We start from the raw sequence: 25,948 nt of genomic DNA on the forward strand, positions 1-25,948 counted from the left end.
TTTGAACAGTGTTGGTCCCTATCATGCCAGATCGGCTTACCATTATTTGCAGTTTTCACCACGATGTTTTCTTTCATGGGATGCAAGTGGCATGGGCAAGTGGTGAAAAAATGTACACGAGTGGACTTAATGTGAAATGATAATCAATAAATACGGTGTACTACGCATTTTAGCCGAGAATGTTATCATATACGGTAACACACGTCGATGACAAAGGTAATACGTAGGTAACCTATTATCGAAATTCGAAAATTTACGCAGCCGAAGTTATAGTTAAATAAATAAAATGATTCGTTATAATCGGAATTAGATCCACCTAACCCCATCCGACTAGCAATAATCATCTAAACAAACTGTTATCAGCTACTGATAACCGATACGGATGTCGCTTGTGTGATAAATATAGGGCGATAGTCAACATCGAAGAGCAAGTATAGGTGTCAAGGTATACCTGTTGTTATAACATCTAAAAAGCCAAAAAAGTATTATAATAATTTCTGTGTCTCGCCTTTATTTTCTTCAAATTTTACTTTAGTGATATTTTGTACCATTTTTGTGTTTAGTGTGGTGTTACTAGTTTTTTGTGTTGTGTTGAATGAGTATCAATTCTGGTATCTTGTGAAAACCAAGGATTGTGGGCATTATGGCCGAGGAGGCTCTGGAGGTTGAAATAAGTGGTGATATCAATGTAAGTAAATAATAATAAATATTTTAGGACAAATCACACAGATTGAGCTCGCCCCAAAGTAAGTTCGAGACTTGTGTAATGGGATACTAACTCAACGATATATATAACATATAGATAAACATCCAAGACCCAGGTCAATCTGCAAAAAATCATTTAACATGTTGACCTGACCGGGGATCGAACCGGGGACCTCCAGTATAGCAGACCGGCATGATGACCATTAAACACAGAGGTCGTTTAGCCAATACTTATTTTCATTTCACCTACCACCACCTACGTTTTACGAAGAATCGTATATCGTATATACGTATACGTCACATGCACGATTATACAATTACCTACTACCATCCTATCGACTAATACTGGCATCATTGATATTTCCTGTGCCTTGTTTTGCTACTCGTAAATTGATTGCTCGTTCTATTTCTTTATTGACTGTTATTTTGACCTTACCATTTTTAAAATCGGACGAACAACAGCAAATAAACAACTTTCAAAAAAAAGCAGTGGTGGCCCAGTGGTTAAGAACGTTGCCTGTCAACCAAAGTACCCAGGTTCGAATCCTACTCGAGCCACATGAGTTTATACAGCAATCCCTATTGTAGTGTTTTTTAAACTTTCGCGTTTTCTGCATTGTATATATAAAAGGGACGTAGCATGAACCATTTTTATTTAATGTTGACGTTTCAACGACTTTGCAGTCGCCGTGGTTGTGGTGGTGGATGCAGTTGAGTTTTGGACGTCGAACTCACGCTTTGGACGTCGGACGAGGTTAGCCTACCTCCGACGTCCAAAGCGTGAGCTTGACGTCCAAAAGTCCTAAGTAGGTAAATTTTTGGCGTCAATAAGTGATGTTGGATAAAAAATATTTGCCACGCGTCGACTTTATTTGTATGTTTACAAACATCTGTGAAGAAAATAATTAGAGCGTACAGACCTATAAATTTCTATTTTTTATTAACAAGAGCACAATTTAAAATTAGTTTTAATAAAACTATCACTTTAACTACTGCTACGGGAATTCGACTCTAATTTTTTTTGTTCTAAACGTTTGTAATTACTTTTGTTGTATGAGAAATAATTACATAAATTTAAGTTTAGACAAGATTTGTATAAGATAAAAAAGGTTTACGTCGATGTTATGCATCACGTATAGTACACAATAACATTAATGCAGTTGTATAGTAAAATGCGTATTAGCGTGTACTGGTGTGTATTAGGGGTCGATATCAAAACTACCGTGTACTTTGTAGGGCTTCCCTTCCGTCCTATGATTCCTTATAAATGCGACTGTTGACCACGGTTCGTCAACTGCCTCTAACTAGTGCCGGTTTTTTTGTATAGGCATTCTGGGCGAAATAATTTATTTATTTATTTATTCAATACATAATACACTGTCATTACAGAGATACTCCAATGCAATTGTACTTAATTAAGGTTACATAATACCCAATAACTATTTACTAACAACTTTCTTATAACTTACTATTGACCCTAAATAGTCCTATTTATTTTTCGTAAATATCTCCTATGTACAAAGTTCAGTTACAGTTTTATTATAAGTATAGATAACATACAATGTTGCCAGTGTGAATTCCGTCATGGAGCATCCGAATAAATTCACACTATTAGTAACCTCATTCAGAGTTCGCAGTGCTCGTGTGTAACGCTTGCTTTAGTAAATTCGTCCGCGACTGTTACTTGTACGTGCGCACGTTTATACTTATACGATCTGAAAGTCTATACGCGTCTCTGTGTTACTAACTAATTAAATTAAAACTAGTAGTAACTAATTAAACAGGACCACGGCACACGTTTGCGCCCTATTGTACACGCAGTTACCCATTTGTTTCCATCACCCTGGGCGATCAACCAATGTAATCCACCCCTTACGTCGCTACTGCTTCGAATCATAGGGTCAATGAGCACTGAAAGAAAATACGGAAGCACTATTCACTTGAGGCATTTAGAGGAGTTAACCACCAATTATGGGATTATGATTAGATTTTAACCTTTATTTGAGAAATAAATTATTAAATATAACAATTCCTGTCTTATTACTATTATAGAAACATAAAAGTTTATGAGAATGGTAGTTTGGATGGATCTTCGTTATATTTTTATGCAAAATCTAATGGACCAATATTAATAAAACTTGGTATATGAGTAGAATAAAGCCCGGGACAGCACATAGGGTACTATTTATTTTGAAGTTCCTATGGTAGTGCCCCTCGGGTGGGGCGCAACTAGGCATATTCCAAAATTAACATTTTATGACATTCATGTCATATTTGTTTGATGCTGATCACAATTCTCAGATTTCTACTTACGATAGACTTAGGTTCATCGATACCGTCTTTCATAACTCGTATAAAAACGAAATAGGATTAGAACGGTGCTACAAACTGATCGTATTTCACTGTCTAACACCAGTATCACTTTTGTTTTCTGACTTGACGTACATCTCCAACGACATTGTGTTTAAAATGAGTACCAGAAGTTAACTTAAATGCTATTTGATAGTATAAGATTTCTATTGCGTCATGTATTGGGTAAGTTGATGTAATTAAGTATCTCTGTGATCACGGGTTTAGGAAATCCTAATTAGATACTCGTCGTACTTGGCTAAGTCTTGGAGCCTTGACGAAACTTTATCCAAGATTTAGTGGCTGATCAGGAGCAAGGCCGCACCGGGCCAGGCGGCTGGTCGCGGCGGCCGCGGCAGTCGGCGGCCCGCAGTCGAGCGACCACGATGCCCGACGAGGAGCCCCCCCTGCCACCCCCGTCCCCGGCCCCGCCGCGCCCGGGTTCTCACTCGCGCCTCCGCCGCACGCTGCACACGCTGCGCTCGCCTTTCCGCTCCGGATCGCCCTTCCACTTTGGCCCGATCAAGCGCGCCGGCTCTGCCAAGTCCGTAGCCTCAGACGGTGAACTCACACGCGACGAACGCACGATGCGCAAACGTAACAAGAAGAATCGTGATACTGCTAGTGACGCCTCCCCCAGCCATGACGGCTCCCCAAAACCAGACAAGAAAAAGAAGGAAAGCAGTCTGCTCCGGCGCATGGGGAGCATAGGCAAACGCCGCGCAGAAGAATCCACTCCCCCGTCTTCGCATTCTGGAACGCCTGAAACCACTGTAGATTACTCCCCTACACCCCCACCTGAAGGGGTGAGACTTACGTCACAAGCTACGTTAGAGATGACCACAGAACCTCCGTCAACAGAGCCTTCGACGGCGGAGCTTACGCCGGCGCAAACGCCTGAGCCTCGATCTGAACCAACATCTACACCACCTGTGAGTCCGATCGCGGTCGAGCATCCCGTAGCGACACGGCCTTTCACAAAAGCAGCTTGGATGCGCAAAAGTTCCGAGCCGGAAATGGAGAAACCCGTAGAGGAGCCCAGTCCGGAAAACGCTTTGCGCCGTCGCATCGCTTTCGTTGCACAAGCGTCTGCGTGTATGTCTGAGGATCACGATGACGGGGATAGGGGTGGGGATGAAGTGGGGTCGCTGGAGGAGGCGGTGGCGCTGGCGCGGGTGCGGTTAGCGACGCCGGCGGCGCCCTCGCCGTCACAGTCGCGCGACAACGACACTGAAGAGGAGGGGTACGCGGACACTATGCCGGCGTACGGGGACCTGATCGACGCGGACACCAAGCCCGGGAACAGCGATGCTCCGGTGAGTTGTGGTCGGGGCGCGCAGTGGCCTCGGGCGCGCCGAGCGATGCGCGCGCGCCATGACCTTCGAGGAGACCGGTGACGAGTGCTATTTGACAGTGTGCGAGTGCTGCGGCTTCAGCACCGAGACGTCCGTGTTGTTCCCAGTACGTTTAATTTCACGATAGTTTTCAGCGAGCGACGCGATGCCATTCGTGAGTACGACTACACTACACGGATCCGCTTCGCAATGCACTGCCTTTTGGTTTTAACAAACCTTTTGTTTGTTCAAGTGCACGGTAATTATAGTTAGCAAATAGCGAGGTCGTTTGAATAATCTTCTTTATTGTTCTCTTCGCAAGAAATGAGTTGTCTCTTAAGATATATGATACGGCTGAAATTTTCATAATTTAATAAACTATTGCAATTGCAATGCAATTGATTGCAATCCTTTATAAAGTAAGTGTAATTTTTCGCTCTGTTCATATTTTGGAATGTGACTGATTTCCATACAAAACATCTAATGAATTATAAAATTCCGGTTTTCTATATTGTAATCCCATAATTTCCATCATGCATATGTAACGACTCTGAGATGCGACCTTCTTCTTCAAGTATTTACGTCTGCAACTAAGTACAACTGTGCACTACTATTTCCTTATAAATTAATTTCAATGAAAGATTGTAGAAAATTTACTGTCCTCAATGACCAGACAAATAAATCGACATTCAAATAGATCAATTTAGTTAACCACAACTATTCCACTACTTCGAAATTCCCCAAAAAGAATTTAGTAACTTAATATATTATTAATTTACTGCTCAGTAAATAAAGAACTTGAATTTAGTTAAATAATATCCTATATCCGTGTACCTTCCTACTTAAAGGTTTCCTCGGTAAATGATTCTCTTCTCTCCTCATCACGTGTCAAAACGTAACCCATTTTGATGCGGGTTTTTTTTTATAGATAGTGTGGTTCCTGAGGAAGGTTTAGGTGTACAATGTATTATAGTTTTATCAGAGTGACATCAACAAGAAGATCGTTGTATCTGCCATATTTTTTTACAAATCCCAGTCAAATAAAATTAAACAGAATAAATGACAAAAGTGTGAGTTATATGTTTTGTCACAAAATACTCTATACTGTAATTTTCTGAAGTGTGATGACATAAGACGAAATTAAAAAAAATCGCCAACTATCCATGTCTCACAATCAGCCATTATTAGCTTTGGCTCAAAACCTGTTACATTATACAAATATTAATAAAAATTGTACTAATGCCACTATTTAGATTACAATTCAAAAATTTTAATTCTACTATTAAAAATGGTTTCTTAGTGTTTCATTTTGAATTAATTGTTGATGTCGTTGTTATGTTACGTGGAATGAAATTCACTTGTAACACAGACTTGTAATAATTTTTTGTATTATTAAATGGCCACTCCATTTAATTTGCGATTGTCTTCCCTCATTAGAACTGATATATAAGTAACTAGAACTTCGCTCGGGTAAAACCATAATAATACAAAGTAGCCTATGTGTCTGTACCAAATTTCATTAAAAATTATTATTAATTATGGTAGCGTATTTAGAGCTTATTCATTATATACATTACAAATAAAAATACAAATGATTTCTCTTTATAATATTAGTATGGAATTATTGATTAGTTGGACTGGAGCGCTGTTTTCTCTTTCAATTGAGCCAATGTGCCATGAAAACTAGCATATAAGTATGTGTTCAGTTATAAATTGACAATAGGACTGGTCTAAAAAAAAATATCACGAAATCGCATGACTTTACGATCTCTTCTCTCTGTCGCATGACTACGATACTTACGAAGTTACGACTCCTTTGTAAATGGTTCAATATAGTTAATCTATCTATCTATTTGCGAATGCATTTACGTAACTCGTCTGATCGTTTGTGTGCAGGGAACATGTCAGTGTTATCAGCATGATAGGTTTATTGTCACCTGTGTAGTTGTTTACTTTAATCAATGCAATTTTCCGAGCTTGGCACCTATACATAATTTGCTGTTTCTATGCACATCTATCTCATCATCTCAACTTAAATCGACCCAATTTTGCGAACTCAAATTTTTAAAAAAATTGTTTATATCTTCTAAATCATTGATTCTGGCCGAAATAAGGAATATTTTTATTACTATAGTCTACAATATACTACTATAGTAGTCTACAATAGTCTACAATTCAACCTGGGGCAAAAATACATTTTTTTTTTGGTAAGTAAGTATGTATGTTTGTAACGCGATAACTTTGGAACCGTTGGTCCGATTTTGATGAAAAGGTATATGTAAGATCTGCCTATAGAATTTTTAAGTTCGTGGGGCAACAAAATCGGTTGAGCCGTTTTTGAAATATTCACAATTTTGTAAAAATTTATTGTCTTTGCGAGGTCTAAGTTCGCGGCGAACAACTATTTATTTTTTTTAAATAATTTTGGGCTGTGACCCGACAGGATCCAACATGCAGATGCCTGGTGAGACATTTGTTCTAAAATGGTAAGGACACCATGTTAATTATTATTATATAGGGACGTATATTTACCTACAGGTCCATTGAGACCTGTGGCGGTCATTTTGAGGCATTATGGACCGAATCCAACGTCGAAGATTCTCCTTTGTACCTATTTAATTCTAATTTGTGATACGGCTGCATTTGTGGATATCTACTATCCTTTAATGCACTGGGGTATACTAATGGACGTTTCTCTACCCGTCTAACTATTGCCCGAATGAGAACTACTTGGTTTGGGCCGTTTGGATGGGTTTCCAGTGGACCGAACTCCCACCGAACACCGAATTCTAATTTTAAATTTCCAGATAGTGACTCGCTCCTTTTAGTTATATAATAAAATACTCAGATATTGAAATTATACAAAATTTATTTCAAAAGAACAATAAATTGCTTTGTGATACTAAATTTGACGTTAATGCTAAGTAGACTCTAAAAAGTGATTTAGGTATGATTCTAAATCCCGTTTTCACCCTATAGATCCGGAACCTTACAGTTTAAACTTTACAGTTACAGTACTGACGACCTCGACAATGTTAGAAAGTCAAAGGTATATCACATTCCCTGGCGATAATCATTCGCGGTCTTGTCTCCAGTGTTTCTGAGGCCGCCATTCGACCGTTGCCGACACCCGACACCGCAGCTTGCCTTACCACAACCTCGGCATCGCGGTCCCAACGGTTGTGCAATGTCCATTCTACTATCGATAACTGCCACTCGCTATGTCCTGATCGATTTAAATTCAGAACGATCGATTTACTTTAAATTTGTTATTATCGCGCAACACTATTTGGCAATGTTTTTCTTTTTTTTTTCACTTCTTTTTTTGTTGAGTCAGCCAGTAGTTTCGTTCTTTTTTTTAAAAACAGAATGTCTTCCGAGCCGTGAAATCTGTGTTGCTTATCATTAGCAATTTAAATATTTCAATGCTTTATTTTGATGTTTCAAAAATCTCTTTATTATGAATGTATAATTTCCGTGCATGGTGCGTTTAACGCTTTCTTTGGCACGGAAAGTGGAGTAACCCAAAAAAGTATATCAACGTGTTAGATTGTAGTAATGTAAAATAGTAATCATTTATCTATAAATTTCCGCATAACTATTGCGTATTTAAAATATTATTATCTTGAAGTTTTACTTAGTTATTCCTTATCTCTTCAGATAGTTTTTGATAGACAGTTTTTGTTGTTTACATAATGAGCGAAACAAGCTCCAAAAGGATATTCGACGAAGCTTAAATTAGCTTCTTTCGAGATAACCCGTTAAATGGTAACTAAAAACCTATTTGTCATTGATAAAAAGAATATTTTTTTTACAAAACCGACTGAATGCGGCCTTTGTAAAAGAAATTGTATATTGATTGGTTTGGCCTAAATCTCTCGTCACGCTCTGATACTTTACTAAAGTTTACGTATATTTTATTTATTGATTTTAACAAGAAATCAAATATACCTGGGTAAATCTTAAAGTTAAGATGTGACCATACTAGTTCCTATAAAAATTAAAAATTCGAAAGTTTGTACATAATGGGAATGTTTATTATTCATTAGTAACATAATACTATATATGGTACGTTACTGGTGGAATGTATGATACTTAGAATGGAGATAAGGTAATTTCTGACGTAAAATTCTCAGGCGAGCACCATGAGAGGAGTAGAACTGTTTTAATTAGCTTTATTTGGACGTTTTTAATGGTGGAATAATTTATATTCATATGTTTTTAGACTGTTGTTTCTTCTTATATTTAGATGTATGACATTTTTCATTAAAAATACTTATTTTCCAAATTGGTAATAGGTATTTTTAAAATACTTTTAGTGTATGGAATTTGTTATTCTATATAAAAGACTTAAACGTCCCCTTTCATTGATTATACATTAAAATTACAGAATTATACTCCTACTTAGTATAAAACCTTAATCCATACTAATGATATAAATGCGAGAGTCTGACTGTCTCTCTGTTACGCCTTCTCGACTAAACTGCTGGACCGATTTTGATGAAATTTGTTATAAATATAGTTTAATGAATCGGGGTGAATCATTAGATACCGCGGGCGGAACTTTCAGCAACAGTTAGTAAACCATAATTGCATGGTATGTGATCCGCCTTATTTTATTACCGATTATATCATTTTGTTACCTAATTGATACGAAATCGATATTGATCACATTTATCAAATCGATAAATCAATACGAGGCAAGATCGCGGCACGCGTAATAATTATAAATAGGAGATAATTACAAAAATAGAAAAAGCCTTAGGTCATTTATATCCATTCGGCGGTAAGCGGTTACCGGAGCACACGATTTCACTCATGCTCGCATTTTGACGAAAATTCCTTGCTTTTTTTTTAATTGCAAACCATAATTTAATTATATTTAATAATATTTTATTTATGGTATAATAGTAGGAAAACGAGCTCAAAAATGTCTATACTTTCTTGCCTCGAAGATCCCTAAATTATAGGAAATATCATTATAGGTTTTATATATTTATAAAACTAAGTTTTGTGAAAAAGTCAGTTTAGTAATCGTAACTACTAACTACTAACATACTAGAGAGAGAATAAAATTAGCCGTTGTCGATTTCTATGGTAGGTACTTGATAAAACGGATCGATAAGTTAAAACATCCGTTGGTAATCAAATGCAAATAAATATATAAACAATTGAATACATGTTTTGTGGAATATGCCAGTTTATTGGCCACATTAAGGAGGGAACATGACAAATACTCATTCGTTATCAGGTGCCCGATAAGACTGTTTGCACCACTTCAAGTTACTTCATAAATAGCCGGCCATCGGAAGAGAGCGATACATTGATCTTGTGTTCAGCCTGTATATCTTTCTTCCTTTGCCTGATATATTCTATAATTATATTAAAAGTTTGTGATCTTTGCAAAAATAAAAAATAAAAAAAGTCTCAGCGGGAAAAAATAAACGTTGTTCGAAATTGGAATCGAGGAAAATGTGCGCATATCCTTGACTTTGAGGTCTGGTGCGATGTGTGATTATTTGATCGAGAACATTCCGTTTTGTTATCGTGATAAACTTTATTGGACTAATTTTTGTGTTTCTTGACAAACCCGGATTTAATACAACTTTGTGTTGAATGAACATGGCGCCGAAACCGAAGCCTAATACAGGCGTGAGTAATTCAACTATTTTTTAGTAAAAATAAAACGGTAAATTCACATGAATTTACCGTGTTCTGATAATATTATCAGATAGAATTTTTGAATATTTGTTATGATGTTTACGTATTTTACTAATAAGCTAGTAATTTTATTCGATAAATATAGTATTGGTCTTTAATATACCTACGATGTCTACTCACGTCCCGTCTTATCACTACTTATCAGAGAAAAAAACGAAGTGGCTGCCTACTAGGTAACAGTGCCATTAGGGCATGGCGTACGTATTACGTAAATAATACTTTATTTATTTGCAAATTCGAAATTCAAAATTTAATAAAAAAGAAATCGACGTTGATATTTTCGAGGTTTTAAATCGAGAATGATCGCAATACCTACTTAATACGCGTTGTTTGTTTTTGTGTTGCGTCAGAATTTTTTTACACCCATGTTAGGCCCCTAGCCTAGCGCCAATTTTTACTTTTATAGTTATTTCAGATATTTCCCTTTTTTGATTCTGTATCGACTTGTAAATTGTTAGAAACATTTAAAAAATTGTGTTATTGGATAAAGTATCATTTATTTGTCTGATGTTATTACGAATACGTAATTTTTTTTATTTTAAATATAACTATCGATAATCTATAACAATGATTCAATGTCACATACCTATATGAAAAACAGTTAATTATTTACAAAAACTAGGTCTTCATAGACACTTCCTTGCCATTTCGAAACACCACACATCTATAAGTACCTACCAACCTACCTAGGTATGTACTGTATACTTACGTATAGCCACTAACCCAAATCACTAAGTGGTTCAACTGAATTAATTGACATTCATTGCAAGTATCATCTCGTTAGTCGCCAATAAGTCATTTGTGAATTGCATTTATAACAACAATTGACTGCAATTTGTAACAACGGAACGTTTTCAAAGTTTCAAAATAGCCCTTTAATGGGCTTTTTTTTATTAAAATTTTATATTTTCTATCTATCTATTAAAATTTGGTTACAATCGGCGGGCTACACACTGTCACACGAAGAAACAAACATTGCGTAGTTTGAATGAGGGCTTTTATTTACCTTAAGGATAAAACAGCAATGTAGGTGTGTTGAAACCGCAAAAGTTTGGCGCACTGTTTGCCGGTAGTGTATAGCCGGCGTAATAAGAAAGTATCAGATCGCTTAACATTTGCAGAAAATGCGACCACCTAATTTTTGAATTTTACAATGGCAGATAGTTGTAAGAAGCACAATAAAATTAATATTCCGAAGTAATAAAAAAATAATAATCTATCAGTAACATATCAAGTACAGTGAGAAACATATCAAGGTATCACGTCTTTATCCATCGCGGGGTAGATAGAGACAATAGTCGCGTTTTAATCGCGACCGAACCGAAGGTCACGTTTATACGACTTAACGATATATGAGATGGTGAATTGGTGAAAGGATGCTAGCCCAATGAGGAGAATTTCCAATTCTTTCACTTCTCTGGCAAAAGGAGGAGAAGAAGCTGGCATAGACGTAATTATTTCACTCCCAGACCAGCATGGGATATTATAAACCGTAATATTTACCCTGATTCTTATTTCCAGTCCAATTCCTCCCCGAGCGCTGAGCGGAGGGAGCACCTGTACAAGATCCTTGTGATTGGAGAACTGGGCACTGGCAAGACGTCCATCATCAAGCGATACGTCCACCAGTTCTTCAGCCAACACTACAGGGCGACGATCGGCGTTGACTTCGCCTTAAAAGTCTTGAATTGGGATGCGAATACTATAATTCGGCTGCAGCTATGGGATATTGCAGGTATGTTTGTTACTTTTAATACCTAAGAAATGAAAAAAGGCTCGGCTAAGGAGTCTCCTAGCCGAGCCATTTTTCATTTCTTCCACCAATTCTACTACTATATTAGTAGTCAGGCCTGCTCGTACGTTCGCGCAAGAGGTGTTTACTCCGTGTTGTCTGGGAATTGAGTCTGTGACTCTGTATCTCTTTTTCCATGTTGCTTAACCACGTTGGTATAATAATAGCCAGATATTTTTTAAAAACAAGAAAACATTTTTTTTTAATCTAACTCCTCAAAAGAAGATTTTACAGAATTGACCATTCAGTTTTAATGCGACCCGATCGGACTGCGATTCTATTGTTGTTCAAATTGTCTTCATTATCTCCGGCCTTGAAGGGTTAATCGAAAAAAATATAGGTAGTACTTTTTAGATGGTTACAAATGGGACAGGGGCTCTGTTGGTTAGTTAATTGAAAAGATAAGCGGGTGGCGGCGATGGTCAACATGGATATTTTTCTAATCTTTTAGTTACTCATTCCACAGCAGCGATGCCAGAGACATAGGTATATTATATGATTGATCATCTGTTTTCAAAATTGACGTGAAATATACCGGTATGAGTTCATGCATTAGAGATATCAGTTATCAGAAAACAATTACTCGTATACTTGGTATTTTTTATGAATGATTGAATGCCATCATGTAGATTAGAAAACAATACTGCTAAAATCTTGGCAGCGGTTGACCGGATCTATATAATGAATGAGGTATGTGACGTCCGTATCAGTATAGCAATGCATGTGTAGTATTTTGTTTAATCTATGATATGCTTGTGATAGTTATATAAAGTCATGTAGATTACATTCAAATTGCGTTAGACTATTGATAAAAGTAAGTAGGTAGTACTTAATAAATAGTAGATCCATTTCGTTCCAATATTTTGGGATGTAAAAGGAACAGTGCTGCACTGAAGTCTATGATTGCAACAATAATTGAATATTCATTACAGATACAGAATTAATTAATTAAAATTAGAAAATAGTATCTGCCGCCAGAGACAATAAACCCGACCCGGGACCAGCATTTGTAATAATAGACAGTGTTCATACATACACTATAAGTCGCATAAATCCATCCATTTTGATGACTAAAACAGTATTAAGTATAATTCGATGCCTAACGTTTCATGTATAAACTCATGAGATAATTAATGCGTCTTTGACACATATATTTATTTTCATAAAGTTCAAATAAAATAATAATACTGGCTGCCATTTTGGCTAAATAAAAAAGTGACGCGTTGATTCAAAACGAAATAACGTGAAAACTCATTTCTAATTTTTATTTTTGTATATTGACATCTGTCATTCTAATGGTGGTAATCTGTCTTTCTTTCATTAGCATCATTGCTACCTATTGAAAATATCGATAATTTTATTCACGTGCATACGTAATACATAAGTAAAATAAAAATCCGTAATCATGCATCTTATGGAAGACTCGAGCAGGGATTTTGTACTGATGTTTGGTTGTATTGCTATTGTGATGACTTTGTTTTCTTTCACGATGATTTACATTATAGAAGTCTGAATTTATCAGGTAGCAATTCATTATTTTTATGTATGTCGTCGTCCAAATGTATTGGCCAAATTGTTGAATTGGCAAATTCTCCACACGCGATGTCAGATCACAATCTGATGCATGTGGATCGATGAGTACCTACAAAAGTCAAAGCCATGCTCTTGTCGATGGAGTATTCACCACGCCTCGCCTCGATTTCTATTCTTTGCTTTATTTATCTATTTACAAAGAACTTTATTTACAAAATTGGTACAAAGGGCGGACTTAATACAAAACCTTTCTCCATCTTCGAAGAAACTGAGGCTTTACTTTCTTATCTGTATACGACACGGCACGTATTGATTTGAAAAGAAAATCTTGCGGTACTTATTCCTGTTGATGTGGGTCTTTTTTTTGTTTTGCTATCAGGTCAGGAGCGTTTCGGCAACATGACCAGGGTGTACTATAAAGAGGCTGTTGGGGCGTTTATTGTGTTTGACGTGTCTCGCCTCGCCACCTTCGATGCTGTGGTCAAGTGGAAGAACGACCTGGACACGAAGGTGCAGCTGCCAGATGGGTCGCCGATACCGTGCATACTACTGGCTAATAAGGTATGTAAACCTTCGGATGCGTTTGCGCTTGCGTAAATATGAAAATGTATAAATGCATCCACTTAATGAAATACTATAAATATAAGTAGGTATATAATTTTAACTGATTTGTATTATTTATTGTGTTTATTTACGTAGGTCTGTTCACTTGGAACTTGTGACGTCACGTATTATCACTGTCATACAACTCTTTTGTTTTTTATTTTATATAAAAAATAGAAACTATTTTTTTCCGATTTTAACATTTCCAAATAACTCTTAAATAATTAGATACCTGTATCATTTGAGTAAAGTGTTGAATCTGGGTTAAATATTAACATGAGCTTTAAGTGGGACGTCGTTTGTCGGTCAAGTGACATATTTTAAGATAAATGTTATCTTCCTTGCTGGTCTGGGAACAAGGAAAAAAATGTGCCAGCTGTTTCTCTGCCTTGCCGATTGTAAAATTCAATCAAGGGAAATTGATTAAAACTGCATATTCTTAAGGTAATAGTATCTTAATACTAATTTCCATTTTACTTCCAGTGTGACCAGCAAAAGGAAGGCATCGTGAATTCTCCCGCCAAAATGGATGAGTATTGCCGCGAAAAAGGATTCGCGGGCTGGTTCGAGACGTCTGCTAAAGAAAACATCAATATAGAGGAGGCGGCCAGGTCATTAGTAAATAAGGTGAGGAGATATTTCAATATTTTGGTGCCTTCCTTACGAATGGTTAACTAAACACAGAAATGCTTACTACCTTCCTGCGGCACTACAACCCTTTTTGGGTCTTTTTGTAGTTTTGTTTCCACAATGTCAACTTCCACTTCGCTTTATCTTTGACCTCCTTCCAATGTTATCTCTGTTGTCCTCAGGGTCTCTTCTATGTCGAGGTCCTGTTGGAGATAATTTTGACAGCTCTGGTCTCATTCATTATTTTCAAATGTACAGCCTATTACGTCATGTATGACTTGCAAAGCCTGAAAATAGTCCAAACTCATAGTGTTTCGAACCCGACGGGTAGTTCCAAATAGTAGTGTTTCAATACAAATTAGACTGCATTTTTTATGGATTAATTAAGGCCGGCAAAGGAGCAAGCGTTTAAACTGATGTTAAATGGTCACAGCTGCCAATTTTATGAAGTCTTTTTTGAAGGTTATATTGTCAAGTAGATTTTATATCACATCAGATTCTGTCAATTATAATAATTATTAAACTGTACTTCATTCTCACTTTTCAATTGCCAAATATTTACATATTGTGCATTTATTGTATATCATATTTCCAGCACATACTTTAATTCAATGCGATAGCTTACCGCTTCTGGGGTCAGATGTGCTCGACTTCCTTCAGGGTTGACGTCAATCAGATAACCACAATATGTGAGATAATTTTATATAATTTAGTATTGTTCTATTTAATTTGTTCATAAATATTGCCTAATAGGTTAGAAGAATCGAAAGGTTTGAATTTATTTTTTGCGCCTACACAAAATATAAGTGTAAAACAAGAACGGACTTTTCTTATTAGTATTAGTAGTAGTCTTTTCTTTAATTTGAAAGAGATTTCTTTGTTGATTTCTAGACCAAAAATGTGATGATTTTAGGATCACATGCATTCATAACAAATATTTCTTTTAGACATCGCATTTCTGGTTTCAATGGAGCCGGCATTTATCATATTGTATGCAATATGTGTGATCTTTGATTATTTTAATCCGATTGTAACATTTAGGCGCCCATTAACTTTTTTCTTGAAACCAGTTTCGGGCGGTTTTTATTAGTAAGTACCTAATAGTGGATAATGGACGTGTTTTTATCACGTCTAATGTATGGAATTGACCGGCGTGTAGACATTTCTAGAAAGTCCCATGTCATGTCTGTTTTTCCTTATTTTTATTATAACGTTACAGATATAATTATATTATGAGAATACTGATCTTTCAACGATTAATTTCGCTTTCGTAAGATTTTTTAAATACAATTAAATAAATTAAAAATAAATTTATAACAGGTAAAGATATGATGGTTGTATTTGATAGATTTAGCTTATTGGAGGTATTTTTGGAAAGGAGATTCTGTATGTAAACGTTATGATTTTGATCTGAGTTGTTTTCCACAAATACCACGCTATATACTGAGGGTGGTTTCTTACACAATGGCATTATTTTGTCTACTCAATCCAAGATACTGAACAATTTTTCGTATAGGAGCAACTCTGAAATCGCGAAAACATATTCTCATAAAGCTTCTAAGTCTTCTCAAGTTTAATTTGATTTTGTATGGAACAACAGAAATCGCTATTTCGAGCTTGCTCCCATACGAAAAGATGTTCAGTAACATGGACAAATAATGTCGACAAAATATTGCTATTGTGTATAGTCAGCCTGTAGTATGCTTCAAGTACACTGACTTCTGCTATAAAACATGTTCTAAGCATTATATGACACAACGATGATAAGACTGGCTCCCATGTTTGCATTCTTACTTATGGTTACGATAGAGTAAATAGTTAAATTAGATTTTAAAGCTACTGTTTAGGATCCTGTTGTTCACATTTTACATTCCATAGTTGTATAAAACAAATATAGACGTTACAATTAAACGTGCCAAAAATTTGTCATGTTTTATTTTTATAATAAAAAATAACGTAAATAACGTAAGAAAAAGAAGAAAGAAAAAGAAAAATAAATTTCCAACAATTGGCTGCATGCCTGTTATCAATCCTCTTCAGAGATGCTATTGTTAATTATAAGTTTTACTTACTAAGTACCTACTAACGTACTTAACATTTTTCCAGATCCTTCTAAACGACAAACTCCTTCAAAGCAACGACAGCAAGGACGCAGAACGGTTCGCGCTTGACCATAAGCTCGCGAATGGCGAGAACAGCCGCGACGGCGGCAGCAAGACATGCTCGTGCTGACCCATCCTGCATCCGGACACCGCGGACGTTGCTGAACCTTCCAAACTGGTCTGACTTTGGCCAATGTTAGGCACAACGACTAAGTTAGGTGAGCTGGTCGTCTGACTGCGTTTCGTTCGAATTGTTTTTTGTAATTTATTTGTCTTTGACACGTGTTCTATAATGATTCTGTTTTGTAAATTCTCGGTATTAAGTATTATAGTCTTGTCATATACCTGATGATTGGTTTATAATTCTTCTTATATGTTTTTGTTGTTGAAATTCTCGAAGAAGATGCTAATTTATTTTATTAAAAGATGTTTTGTTTTGTTTATTAAAAGTCAAATAAGTCTAGGTTTGAAGAGAATATTATTTTTTGAGTTTGTTCATTTTCTCGGTTCTTGATTTAATATGTTCAAAATGTTCGTTACAGTTATGAATTTGTTGCGTCTTTTTTATTGAAATAATTTCTTTTTTGTCGATACTTGATTTACGACATATTGTATTTTCCTCTTTAATATTGTTGTTTGGTTTTTTTTTATGTACCTACTTATAACTTGTTTAATTTGTATTTTTAATTTTTATTATAATACCTCTAAATAACTGAAGTTGACATCTTGTATAAAACAATATACAAAATTGAACTTAAAATCTGTAATCTGAGTGTGCAACAAAAGCTTTGGAATCGGTGACAACTAAATTAACTCATCACCCGTTACAAACAAAAAGAGGATATTTGTCTTTAGGATATTTGTCCTAATTTAATCTTAAGGTTTATAAGCCGGATATATCGTAGGTAAATCTAAAATTATTTTGAACAAATGTACCATGACAGAAAAGCAGTGTTATCATCATATGGTTAAATAAAAAAACGTAATATATTTTTGACTAAAAAAAATAACAGTATCTGTCTATAAACATATTCGTTAATAAAAATATGTAGTATCAGATCTTGATAAAAATGTGTTTATACGAATCTAGGTGTGGTGTGACAACAGGCAATCGTTTAGTGCCATCCCGGCTAAAGTCATAATTACGTAATTATGTATAATACCGTTGTAATGTTAAGTATTATCTACTTACTGCATGAGAGTGCGAATGTTATGTAAATTTAATAAAATATTTTAATGAAGTTGTTTATTTTTTTGCAATATACTTACGTTTCTCCTAAAACATACGCACACATACACTAAGCATATGTAGTAATCTCTGTAATAGATGGTGCCCTAAGTAAAATTTCCGTTTATCCCACTAGTGAGTTTTCCCACAATGGGACAACTGAGTCTATTTAGTAGTCCCAGGGGACAATTAATATTGAAAGTAATCGGCACGTAAAATTGACTATAGTCTGTGCCTAGAAATAAAGCAGAAGAGCAGAGAGTATTAAAAAAAAATACGAATAAAAAAAAATATGTTGCCTTCATCCTCTTTAAAAACAAAGCAATTACTAATTTTACCAAGTTCAGTTTTTGACTTTTTAATTTAGTCACTTTTGAATTTTAAGTTGTTTTTTTTTATATGAACCTAGTATAAAATGTAAATTCATTAAAACTGATATGCCTGAATGCCCTAACTATAACACTCTTCTTTCACCTATCCCAAATAAAACAAATTTTCGTTTCACAAAATTCATTGGAGTAAGCGGGCGAAGTCGCGGGCAAAAGCTATTTATAAAATAAATATGGCTGAAAATATAATTTGAATAGAGTATCAAATAATATGTATTTATTTATCGTATGCACCTACAACTCGTATGTAAACATATGAATAAAAATTAGTTAAATGAAATTAAACTGAACTTATGGAAAATTGGTTATTTTTGTGCGTTATCTCAAACAGTCTTACTATGTATGTAACAGAAGTACATATCTCTGTTTGTACACAGTAGGTAACATAAATAGTTTAATGACATAGTACCTTCACATCACCTTTACAAACTATGTCAGTATCAGGTTAAATCTCCAAACAAGACTGCATTTATCGCTATCATACTCGTATTTAAATAATGATAACATTCCTTAATGTCGCTTCTCATTATGCGAACGTCTACTCTGATTTATTTTATTCATTAAAAGTTATGCCTTGGTTGTGTTGTGGTTAGAGACTGAAGTATATAAGGCGAATTTCTAACAATGGAATTAGTCCAGGTAAGCAAGCGTGCTACATGTGGTCAGAACAGTCCCTTCAGATGAAGAAATGGAAGAAAAACTGTCAAAATTAAATCGAGATCCAAGCTTTTTCCTTACCAAAACATATGAGTTAGAAGTACCTACTTATAGGAACTTAGAAACAAAAACGAAAATAGGTACAGAACTAGCAGTTTTTAAAATAATAATATATTTTTTTATCTCAGTGATATTAATTCTCACTGTCCTGCTTTTAGCTAAACAAAATTCGAATTTTTGAAAACTAGTTTTTTGACGTGTTTTAGTGTAATTAATATTAAAATCATCGTTTCCTAGATCTTGCGATACTGACATGTTATTTAGCATGCTAGTTCGATTTGTATAGATTTATTTATATTATTGACATGTCCTAGTTTCATGATAAAACCGCACATCTCTTGCGAAAGTAAAATTCATGTCATCGACGCGTAGTTTTGTGCTAAATACACAAAAACAGTAAACACAGACAAAACGCATGTGGACATCCTAGTGTCGAACTGTCATCTATTTCCTCGGTTAATTCTTCACCCGTTAAGCGTGAAAACCCAGGGGCCGCTTTCCTACTTTTCAAATATAACCCTGCAGAGGCAAGTCAGACTTATTACCAGATGTTTCTTTTCTTTCTTATTTTATGTTATGTTAGTTCTTGATTGTGAATTAGATTTTCTTGTCCATTAAATATTAATTACTCTTTTATTGTCTAAATTTCATTTATTATACAGACCAATGAAAAAGAAAGCAACGTTTTGATAAGAATAAATGATCTCACAGTATGGACTAAAGAAGAGAAATCTTGGTGGACAAGGAGACCAAGCAGATCAAACAGTTTAATATTGGATAATGGTATTTATTGTACATTGAAAAATTAAATTAAAAATCTAAAAACCCCCGACTCCAAAATCTCACCTGCCGGTTTCCAAACGGCTGACTAAATTCTCTTTCAAATAAAATAGAAACAAAGACAAAGATTATTTATTTGCAAAAACATGAGTTTACATTTTTTTTTACAATGTGGTGTCTAAAGAAAAACTTAATCCTACATGTTTCACCGTCCACGGGTATGCAAATTTAAATGGAGAGCATGCTATCATCCCACAAAACTAAATCTAACAAATAAAAGTAACCAAATTGACTAAATTTTTATCTGAGTTTATCATTAAAAAAATCGTTCAAATTATAATACGTTTATTAATTAGTAAAGATCTGAGGTGCTTTTTAAATAAATTGAAATTCTCGTCTTTATGTTGTTGTGGAGTTTTGTTATAAATTTTAGGTGCCATATATACGATACTTTTACTAAGTAATGCCGTTTTAGAAGGGTGTAAATATAGTCTGTCATAGTCTAACATAGAAGCGATCGTTTGATTCGATACATTTCAATTCGATATATCAAAATCGGTTCAACCTTTTGGCTGCTACGATGCCACGGACACATACACAGACAGGTTAAACTTATAACTCTTTCTGTAGTCGGGGGTTAATAAATAGAATAATAATATTTGAATTGTTGTTACGCTGATGTTAAATTTCAGTTTCAGGCTGTATAATGGAAAATGAATTTGCAGCGGTTATTGGTCCAAGGTAATAGACGATGTGAATACATATTATGCAATTAAGTGTGAAACATTAGTTAATGAATTAGTTTATTTGTTTAGTTTCGCAATTGTAGTCATTATTCGCTTACTTAATCACTTTTCAAGCGTCGTTCTTAAACCGGTTTATTAAGCACCTAGTTGTTCTTATGCATTTTTAGAATATTCTTTTAAATAAGCAAATATTTAATATTCTCCATCAAGACATATCGCCTTCAACAATATGGAACGTCATCATCTGGCTTAACTTATCCCATTATGTGAGGTCGACGCAATATGTCTATTCTTTCCACAATTTCTTATTTCTAGTTGAACTTACATTAACCGCCAATATCCTCATATCTTCCTTTTTAGGCCTTCCACCCATATAATCACAGTTAATACCTTCTTCGGTAAATGTTCCACTTCACGCCTCATCACCTCATCACGTGTCCAATGGAAACCAACTGAGTCTATTACAACCCAAAATTCATATTTTCAAGTCACTAATTTCAACGGTGTAGAACTTTCTTATAAAAGTTTTTCACCCCTTTCACCCCCTTCGAGATGGAATTTCCGAAAGTCCTCTCTTAGTGCTCACCTACACTCCCCAGGGGACCTACATACCAAATTTCAGCTTCTTACACCCAGTAGTTTGGCTGTAACCTCTCAGTCACTCACTCAGTAACACAAGAGTTTTATATATATAGATTTGCAACTTTCAAACAGATTTGAACTTTTAAACAGATCCTTACCCTATCCAATTGTCACCTCGCACATCCAACGTAACATCCTCATTGCGGTAGGGGGAAGTCTCTTAGCGTTTCGGAATTCGGTAGCCCAACATTCTGATCAGTGCATGATTTTTAAATTATTTTAGTGGTGCTGGTAAGACAACGTTTCTGGTGGCGCTAGCAGGCAAAACAAGGTTACCTTCAGATGGTATGGTGACTGTCAGAGGGACAGATATCAAAGATTTGCCAGGGATTGTGGAGATGGTGCCCCAATTCGATGTCTTTGTCGAAAAGATCACTGTCATGGAACATTTAGTATTTATGGTGGGTATATTTATAGAATTAGGTTCTAAATTACATACATTAGAAATCAAAACATTATTATTTTATTTAAATGACCTAATATACACAAAAACAGAAAATATTTATTTGCTACTGTTGTTTGAGCCTGTTTTACCGCTTGCTAATAATAGCCTATTTGTAACATTTCAACAAATTGTGTTAAAAATTGTTTCAAAGTATAGGATTGGGCTAACCAATCAGATCAGGCAGATTCATCTAGTGACTAATTTACAGTTTGATATTTTATTAGAAAGTGGTGAAACAGACTCTGAGTGACATATTGTTGCAGATAGAAATGAAAATTGGTGACTCAAAAAACCCTATTAACTGCACTAAACTAAATGCATTGCTCAAGGAACTGAGGCTATCTTCTCTTAAAAATACATCAATTGGTTGTTTGTCTGGAGGTGAAAGAAAGTTGCTGTCACTTGCCACATCAGTAAGACCAGTTTTCTGTATTTAGTTTATATTTTGGGTTGATTTTAATATTTTTACTTTTTCATAGAATGTATCACAGCTGAATACTCAAAATGTCCACACCTAACTATAGTCATCGCATTTTGAAATGGACTGAAATGTTTTCTAAACAAAGTAATGAAGAAGAAGAATGATAATATTGCAATTCATTTCCAGCTCCTATCAGATCCACAGATACTGATATGTGATGAGCCCACCACAGGACTAGACAGTTACAACGCATTTCTTGTCGTTGAATCTCTGAGGAATTTGGCATCGTCTGGTAGGGTTGTGGTCTGCTCTGTGCACCAACCGTCCTCAGACTTGTTCAGGGAGTTCAACTCTATTATGCTCATGGCTCAGGGGAAGCTCGTATTCCATGGATCACATGATGAATGTAGGGAGTTATTTAAGAGGTAATACAGCTCCAAAGCTTGATTCAAGATTTTCAACTGGTAAAAAAAGAAGTAATTCATTTGAGTGGGCTATTTATTTTTTATAAATTCCTTGAAGCCTTGTAAACTGTATACAAATGTGTTGATTTCCATAACAAGAAGAGCCGTATCTAGCAAACTTTGAAAAACCTGTCTCTCGATCTTCGATGCAGAACTAACAGCATCAATTATCAATTTTATTACCTTTATATCTCAATTTGCAGTGTCAACCTGAATTGTCCAAAGAACTATAATCCAGCAGAATATTATATTCGATCTGTATCGGGTCTGAATTCAGACAGCAATGTGGGGAGACTATTGTATTCCTTCAAGGAGCGCTCCCAATGTAAAACTGACGAGGAGACCAAAGCCATTCACACTCAGACGTAAGTTTTGGATAAACAGGTTTCTAGTAATTTAATTAGATTTAAGAAAGAATTAGAAGGAAGAAGAAGGGATAGGTTTTGATCCAGACATCTAGAATTTACACAGCGGAATGGTTTGAAATTTTTGCAGAAAAAAAAATTCATTCATATTTTATAGTTTTTAAGTACATACTAGACGCCCAAAGTAATGATTATCAAATAAGATTATATAAGTAAGTGTATAAGTCGACATATATTTAATAGATCAATTAATTTGTCATTTAAATACTCATTGTTTAACATAATAGGTATCATGTTCAACACATAATGATTTCTTTTATAGAATTATAATTTAATATGTAAGACAAAAAAATTACAACTTTATTTGGTAAGTATGATGTTCCCCATTGAACCGCCTGCTCCGGCATTTGTCCACAAATGCCGGCATTTTTCACCTTTATATGGAGCCAGTCTGAATGTATTGTTTTGTTTGAATCTATTGCTTGTTTTAGCCATCGAAGAAATTGGTTCAAACAAGTACATCTGTTACTGTGGAGGACATCTTTAACCTTAAAACGAGATATGCGAAGTGAAATATACCAGCTGCTCTTGGGAGTGGTAAAGCTGCTACTAATATTTTTTTTATTTCAAAATTCAAATATATATAATACTTTTTTCAACAGCCAAAAACCCTCTGTTCAAAGTTGGTTAAAACCGTAAAAAGTTCATTAAAAATGAATTGTATCAACGCCACTAGCGGTCTAGATCTACACAAAGCTTAAGATTGTCTTTGCACTTTTAATTTTGTAATTATTTCTTTTTTCATTTTTTTCTTATATATTATATTCGAGACAACATTTTTTATATCAATTATACCTACAACCTTTTATATTTAATCTTCTGTCTATTACTAAAAACTAATATATTTTGAAAATACATTTAGATTATGTCTTCCATCGTAATGGGCACCTGCTACGTGGGAATTTCGGGAACCACCCAGCGTGGGATCCAGGATATTCGAGGTCTCCTATGGCTGATGACCAGCGAAGTGTCCTTCTCCGTATCTTACTGTGCTCTGTATGTCTTTGAGACTGATTTGACTTTATTCAGAAGAGAAGTTGGCTTGTACAGTTGCACGGCTTATTTTGTCACTGCGTTTTTGCGATTTGTGAGTATAGTCTGCTATATATTTTATCTACACTAATACTATATAGAGGAAGTGTATGTACGTTTGTGTGTAGGGGTAATATTCGAAACTACTTAACCGATATCTAGATTCACCGATATCAGTTTTTTTTTACAATTAGGAAGAAACATTATTTGAATATAATTGTCGATTAGAATAGTCTATTAAAGATTTAAGATGACTTTATGTTGTATATTATCATCAGGTTCCTAGATGCGTGGTGTGGCCTATAACGTTGGTGTTGATAGCAACCCTGGCGGTGGACCTGCCTGAGCATTCTCTCACTGCTGTGGAATTCATTGCAGTTCTAATTGTGACTGCCCTTAGTGCTAGTGCTTATGGTAAGTTGAACCAACAAATTTTAATGTTAAATATTGCCAAGACTAGTGCCATGACACCGTGGAAAGTTATCAGGTCTGATTGTAGAACTAGGACAATCAAAACTTGTGACTTGGCAGTTTTGAAATTAAATTAAATATTTTTTTTGTGCCTGTTTGCCAAATTCATTGGGATTCTTATGGCTTATCACTATGATTTCTGCCGGGGAGAGTTCATTGCTGGAATTTGAATATGCTTTATGATTAGAAAATTTATCATTTAATATCATTTAATTATTTTAAAGTTGACGATGTTTTAGAAATCCTAATAGCCTAGATTCTTCTAGGTTTATTAGTTTAGGTATGCGACTGAGAGCTTTCTAGTACGTGAGCAACTTTTGCAAATGTAGGTAACTCTTGTAATTCACCGTAATTTCTTCATACAAAATTTGATCCAGTGTGCGACGCATGTACGTGCGGCCCACAGTGTGTAATTATGGCTTAGTTGCGGTCATGTGTAGTTTAAACAGTGTAGTAACGGAACACAGGAAGGTGTCACATAAGGGTCACGACCCTCAGTAATGAGGTTTACTCGCGATGTACGTAAATTACTCAGTGTACAGGCGGCCTTAGCTCTTAGTCCCATCTTATCCTTTATTCCTTAGAATTTATGTCTAACAGGTCTGGGCATGGGAGCCCTATTCTCCTCCACGGGTCTGATGAGCGATGTGATGCCGTGCGCCGACCTGCCCCTGTTCCTCATGTCAGGCGCTTTCCTGCGGCTCTCCTCGCTTCCCAGGTGGCTGTATCCAGTTAAATACGTCTCCCATTTTTATTACGGGATGGATGCTGTTAGCAACATTTATTGGAGGAAGATTGGGGAGATCGGTATGTGAGATTATCGTTTTTAGAAAAAAACATTTTAACTAATTTAAATTCAAACCTTTGAGTGAAACTTTAGCATAAAAATAAGTACCTATAAGAAATGTCATTATTTTCTCGGATGTCATAAAAGCCATAATCACATGACCTCAACACCAAACTTTTGGTAATTAATTATTAAACATACGCTTTTGAAGCAGAGGCTGCTAAGTTTCTTGGGCCGTTTCTTCTTCATCTATACCTACTTTTTGAAGATGTATCATATTCAAAATAAAGATTTTGACATTTCTGTTATTTTTCCAGACTGCCCTTCCAATTCCACTCCGCCTTGCGTCAGAGACGGTGACTCAGTACTATCAGAAACAGGATACTCAGAAAACTTTGTTCTTCAAGACTCCCTGGGTTTAATACTAGTTATAGTTATGTGGAGTCTACTAGGTTACCTCGGGTTGAAGCGAGAGGAGAAGAAAGGATACGCCTATTGAAATGTTAAAGTATTTATTAATAAAAACAAAAAAGTAGTAAGAGCTTTTTGCTTCAGAAATTAGTTTCAATATTTTGTACTATTTTTTCTTTTCTTTTTTATGATATTAAAATGCTACTAACCTTTATGGTTGT

General features: G+C 35.3%; 3 protein-coding genes across 4 annotated transcripts in view; all 3 read left to right on the forward strand.

The window, feature by feature from the left end:
- Window positions 1–11,758, forward strand: part of LOC128681504 (uncharacterized protein) — a 38,276-nt gene extending 26,518 nt beyond the window's left edge. The window contains exon 7 of the mRNA XM_053765472.2: window positions 11,631–11,758. The gene's annotated coding sequence lies outside the window, so the exon portion shown is untranslated. The remainder of the gene's footprint in view (window positions 1–11,630) is intronic.
- Rab32 lies at window positions 3,426–18,010 on the forward strand. The gene is given in 6 exon segments (XM_053765395.2): window positions 3,426–4,399; window positions 4,401–4,515; window positions 11,631–11,844; window positions 13,814–13,995; window positions 14,521–14,664; window positions 16,774–18,010. Coding segments are annotated over 6 exon segments (1,740 nt in total). The 5' UTR covers window positions 3,426–3,440; the 3' UTR covers window positions 16,900–18,010.
- An 824-nt stretch (window positions 18,011–18,834) lies between these two features.
- Window positions 18,835–25,939, forward strand: LOC128679025 (protein brown-like). 2 transcript variants are annotated; one of them, XM_053760967.1, is made up of 12 exons: window positions 18,835–19,025; window positions 19,766–19,886; window positions 20,576–20,624; window positions 21,495–21,672; window positions 21,980–22,129; window positions 22,324–22,562; window positions 22,805–22,966; window positions 23,458–23,563; window positions 23,889–24,113; window positions 24,337–24,472; window positions 25,130–25,336; window positions 25,634–25,939. In XM_053760967.1, the coding sequence occupies exons 1-12, from the start codon at window positions 19,011–19,013 to the stop codon at window positions 25,813–25,815; spliced, it is 1,770 nt and encodes a 589-aa protein (XP_053616942.1). In that variant the 5' UTR covers window positions 18,835–19,010; the 3' UTR covers window positions 25,816–25,939. The 2 variants fall into 2 exon arrangements, with proteins under 2 accessions (XP_053616942.1, XP_053616952.1); XM_053760977.1 differs by lacking the exon at window positions 19,766–19,886 and having other exon boundaries at window positions 18,836–19,025.
- The last annotated feature ends 9 nt before the right edge of the window (window positions 25,940–25,948 follow it).

Source organism: Plodia interpunctella, chromosome 2 (assembly GCF_027563975.2).
Source record: "Plodia interpunctella isolate USDA-ARS_2022_Savannah chromosome 2, ilPloInte3.2, whole genome shotgun sequence".
Taxonomy (NCBI): Eukaryota; Metazoa; Arthropoda; class Insecta; order Lepidoptera; family Pyralidae; genus Plodia; species Plodia interpunctella.

Bases quoted from the DNA above. Each gene is read 5' to 3' on its own strand.
- LOC128679025 (XM_053760967.1), top strand. The intron at 22,130-22,323 runs GTAAGACCAGTT...ATTCATTTCCAG, and splicing joins TGCTGTCACTTGCCACATCA to CTCCTATCAGATCCACAGAT. The intron at 24,114-24,336 runs GTGAGTATAGTC...TATTATCATCAG, and splicing joins TCACTGCGTTTTTGCGATTT to GTTCCTAGATGCGTGGTGTG.